This window comes from Ctenocephalides felis, unplaced genomic scaffold (genome assembly GCF_003426905.1).
Source record: "Ctenocephalides felis isolate EL2017-DRISC unplaced genomic scaffold, ASM342690v1 CF-g0.4_SCAFFOLD_01886, whole genome shotgun sequence".
Taxonomy (NCBI): Eukaryota; Metazoa; Arthropoda; class Insecta; order Siphonaptera; family Pulicidae; genus Ctenocephalides; species Ctenocephalides felis.
The window spans coordinates 7,812,737-7,817,064 of record NW_020538040.1 but is presented as its reverse complement, the minus strand read 5'-3'; the positions used below and the strand labels follow the sequence as shown (position 1 = coordinate 7,817,064).

The 4,328-nt window shown below is 30.6% G+C and overlaps 1 protein-coding gene across 1 annotated transcript in view; it reads right to left on the bottom strand.

Annotated features, from left to right (window-relative positions):
- Nucleotides 1–309: 309 nt before the first annotated feature.
- LOC113378390 overlaps nt 310–4,328 on the bottom strand; it is a 15,575-nt gene continuing 11,556 nt past the window's right edge. Inside the window, exon 3 of the mRNA XM_026618920.1 lies at nt 310–556. Within this exon, the coding sequence (XP_026474705.1) occupies nt 329–556 (228 nt within the window). The 3' untranslated portion in view covers nt 310–328. The remainder of the gene's footprint in view (nt 557–4,328) is intronic.

Here is a 4,328-nt window from a genome sequence, read left to right as displayed (position 1 = left end):
AACTAGTGGTAAAAACAGGAGATGCAAGTTAACATTTTTAATTTGCATTGACCAAAAGTTCTCCTGGATCTGTTTTGAGGTTTTTAGATTTTCTGCAAAAGTAAGACGATTTTAATTTTAATTGACCAAAAGATCTTTTGGATCTGTTTTAAGATTTTCAGATCTTTTGCAAAAGTTAGACGATTTACACAGAAAAACAAGAATACATTGAGAGAGAAAAAAAGCTTCTGCTGACATATATGCTTTAAAATGTTTCAAAACACAAGATCTATCCACCCTGGTTGACCAAAAATCCTCCTGATTCCATTTCCATTCCCATCATTTCCACTTATCTCCTCCTGTGTACGAAAGCAGCGTTTCTGATCATCTTGAAGATCTGCTCCCTCGGGATCTTCTCGGCTGCTCGTTCGACCACTGGCATCTCCTTGTTGGTCAACCAGCTTTCCTTGGCTAAAGATGCTGCAATCCTGGGGTCGTTGTAGAACTGGTTCTTCAATTGGGCTGGGAGCAGCGATTCCTGCTGCGCGTTGTATTCTACTGCACGGTGGGAAGGCACCTGATGGAAGGAGGTAGATGTGTTATGAATGGATTTATATGGATATATTTATCTTTTAATATATTTATATATTTATATATACTAGCTGGGCCAGCGGTGGCGATATCGGTTCGAACGTGGGCTAGCAGCAACTAGTCCTGGGTTCGCTGGTTCGATTCCTGCTACCGCCGTAGCCCGACTTCGGCAACTTTGATGTCAATTTTCCACTTGAGGTTATAGATCTCATATATAGCCTCAAGTAAAAATCGCATCTCGTCGGTATGGTTGCATATGTATAATAAAAATGTCAGCGAATACTTCGAGTATAGTTAATTAGTCATAATTGGATTGGACAACTTCTGGGTTGCCATTCATTCAAAAATCCATATAATGAAGTCAAACAATTACTGAATGTACAAAGGGTGATAGATTGTAATTAAATTATTATATATATATATATATATATATATATATATATATATATACATATACTGATTGTAGTAAAAGTGGAAGCATGTGGTATATAAGTGAAAGGTGCAGTTGACACACATTATAGGGATGGTTTACCCACTGCAAAGCATGCCACATATAAATGTTGCTGGAGCATATTAACATTAATTGCAAAATACAGTCTAATCTAAAATCAAATAGAATTGGCTTATTTGGAGATTCAAGGTTCTGATATATTGTTACCGCCCTTTTTATTAATTCAATAAATTTTGAATTATGAAGCAAAATCCAAACATTTGCTGTTTGATACAATTTACTGGATCAAGTTAATTGGCCATAATTGATGGAGCAAATTAATTTATTAAGATAAAAAATATTTTGATAAAAATTCAGTGGCTTACGTTCACAAAAAGCCGAAAATATATGGAGCTAGATGAACAAAAAATGATTGGACTACATGATTGGAAAGTTGGCCTTAAAATTAAAAAAAAAAAATTGGCTCTAAAATTTAGACTAAAATTCAGTGAAAAACATTCAGGGATGAATTCTCAGAATAAATAATAATGTTATGTTATGGTGTTATAATATGAGTTGGTAATAACAAACTGTCAAAAAACTAGGTATTTGCTGTGCGATCAAGCATTTCACACATAAAACCTAACCTACAAAACATAAAAACAGAGGGTCTATTCAACACTAAAAAGAGGGTAAAGCATAATTGTTCTATGTTTACCACCAATTGTGTCCGGTAATTTTCAATTTGAAGTAAAATAAGTGAATTCGAATTGATAAAATATGCGCATCAACTTGTCTACTTGAAAATTAGCATTTACAACATTATTAACATTTACATTAATTCAAGGAATTTGTGTTGAAATGTTTTTCAAGTACTTTTGACAAACGGATTTGGTTTTTCCATACAAATCAAATGCACGATTTTTCTACAATTGATTAAAAAGAAACAATAAAAAAACTAATCACGATAAACGATATATGTACTTAGCAGAAAAGTTTGCACTAACATTGATACAACTAACCAGTCTATGATCATGAATTTTTTCTTTTTTTATGTAAATAGAATAAATAATGAGAATTTTCTGTCACAAAAATGAAGAGAGAGTTTTTAGTATTATTGTAAATTTTAAAGTATTTTTGCAAAGTGGCTTGTGATAGCTACGGTGTCCGCTTATATACATTTTTGTGGAACAAAACATTCATTATTTTTCCTATTTATAAAGATATTCATCATTATTAACAGGTTAGTTGTATCAATATTAGTGCAAAATTTTGTGCTGTGTACACATTTTTAGATAGAATAGAATAGAATAGAAATAGTTTTGTAAAGTAAAAATACTACATGAAATTAAAAAAAAATGTATATGCAATTTTCGACCAATAGCGTTATTTATTAAACTGAATTATATAATTTCATCTGCCAAACATATACTGTTGACTGTACCTTATATTATTTTAATTTCTGGCACATCGCAGCTGCATTTCGGCTCTAATAATGTAGTCATTACATTTTTCTTATATATTACATTCGCATATCATCTAGGCTCATAATTTCACCTAAATTCAAATTTCAAGTGAATTGACATGTCTAGCAGATAACAGTTCAAATGTTTTCAATGTCAAATAATGATAAGTGTTTGTTTTGTAATTTTGCCATTTATTTCTATATTATTACAATAGTTTGATCGTTCATTAAATCTTAAAAATTATCTTTGACAAACTCTAAAAAGATTTATCAGAATCCGAATAACCGTTTAGGAGAGTATTAAATCATACACCCGTACAGAAGAATTTTAATATATAATATATATATATATATATATATATTTATATATGTGTGTATGTATATGTGTGTTTATATAATACCTATTAACCTATATTCCTCATCATATATGTCAATTTCTTCGCAAGTGTGCTCTCTCGTGCGTAACAATTTATTACTCAGTACCAAGAATGTGGAATAATAAAAGTGTATAAAACGATGATACCGACATTTTTTGTTGTTTTTCGTTTTCGGTTAAATAATTTATAGCGATTTATTTTTAAAGTCGTTCACTCGCTAAAGAGATAAAGATGGACAGAGAGAAGCAGCTTTCAATATTTTTCGGTAATACGAAAGATTTTGTAAGATCGCATTCCGGAAAGTGAAACTTTTCGAGTACTTTGCGACATTACATTATAACGATTTGTTTAGAAATATAATAAAAATTAAACGTTGCAACTAGATATCTTCATTGGATAACATTTTATTTGTATATGATCGATTTTTTCAGTATTAATAAAATTATTTTTAAAACTGTTTTTACTACCTTCATACTTTTTTAGGGTCACAGTAAAGTTGTCAGGAATTTTTTATTTGTTATAGACTCTTTGTCAACTATGAATTTAATTTTTTAAAATAGGTCTACGAGAAAAAGGTTTCTTTTAAAACTATATCAAGTATTTTACTATTTTCCAATCCTGATGAAACTTGCCAACGCACTTTAGGGTAGTTTTTTTAAAAAGGAGGCTTTTCAAAGTCGACATATTTTGAAAATTTTATTTTCATAGTTTGACAAAAATCTTACAATTAATGGTGCTTGGCATCGTGCCTTAAGGCAAATTGCCGGAACTTTCCGTACCAAAAATTAAAAATTTTGAACAGATTGAATTTCTTTTAGAACTTTGAGAAAAAATAGATTTTTGAAATTTTTAAAATTTTGAAAAAATTTACCTTTTGAAAAATTTGTTTTTATATACTTTGAAATATTTGGAAATTATGAACTTTTTTCAAAGCAACCGCGATACGTTAGCTGCGTAGAAAACGAAATATCGAAGCGCATGGACGCCGCGTCGTTGTATAACGGATAAACGTTGGTACGGAAACTATAAAAATGTAACAAAATTTGTTTTTTATCGTTAAAATATCTATAAAATATATGATAATTTTGATGTGCATGATCATTTTTGGCCGCCAAATGGCATTTTATCACTTATTTATTGAATCTCCAAACCGCTAGTCCTGTCTTCTTGTGAAAAAAATCACAAGTTTTTTATTTCGTTAAAACAAATAAAATGTTTTATGATTCATTCAAATCGGACGGTCCGCTCTCTCAAAACTTAAATTAGCATTTTTGGTTGGCACTTTTTGCCAGTATCTTCAAACGGCTAGACCTGCCTGCCCAAAAGCTAATCAGCACGTCTCCTTATCAATAGGAATCGCATGTTTTTTGATTCATTCTAATTGGTTGATCCGTGTTCCCAAAAACGTCGACGATATATTGTATTCGCACATACATACACACACACACATAGACATTCATTTTTTCTAAGGTAATGCCAAAATGTT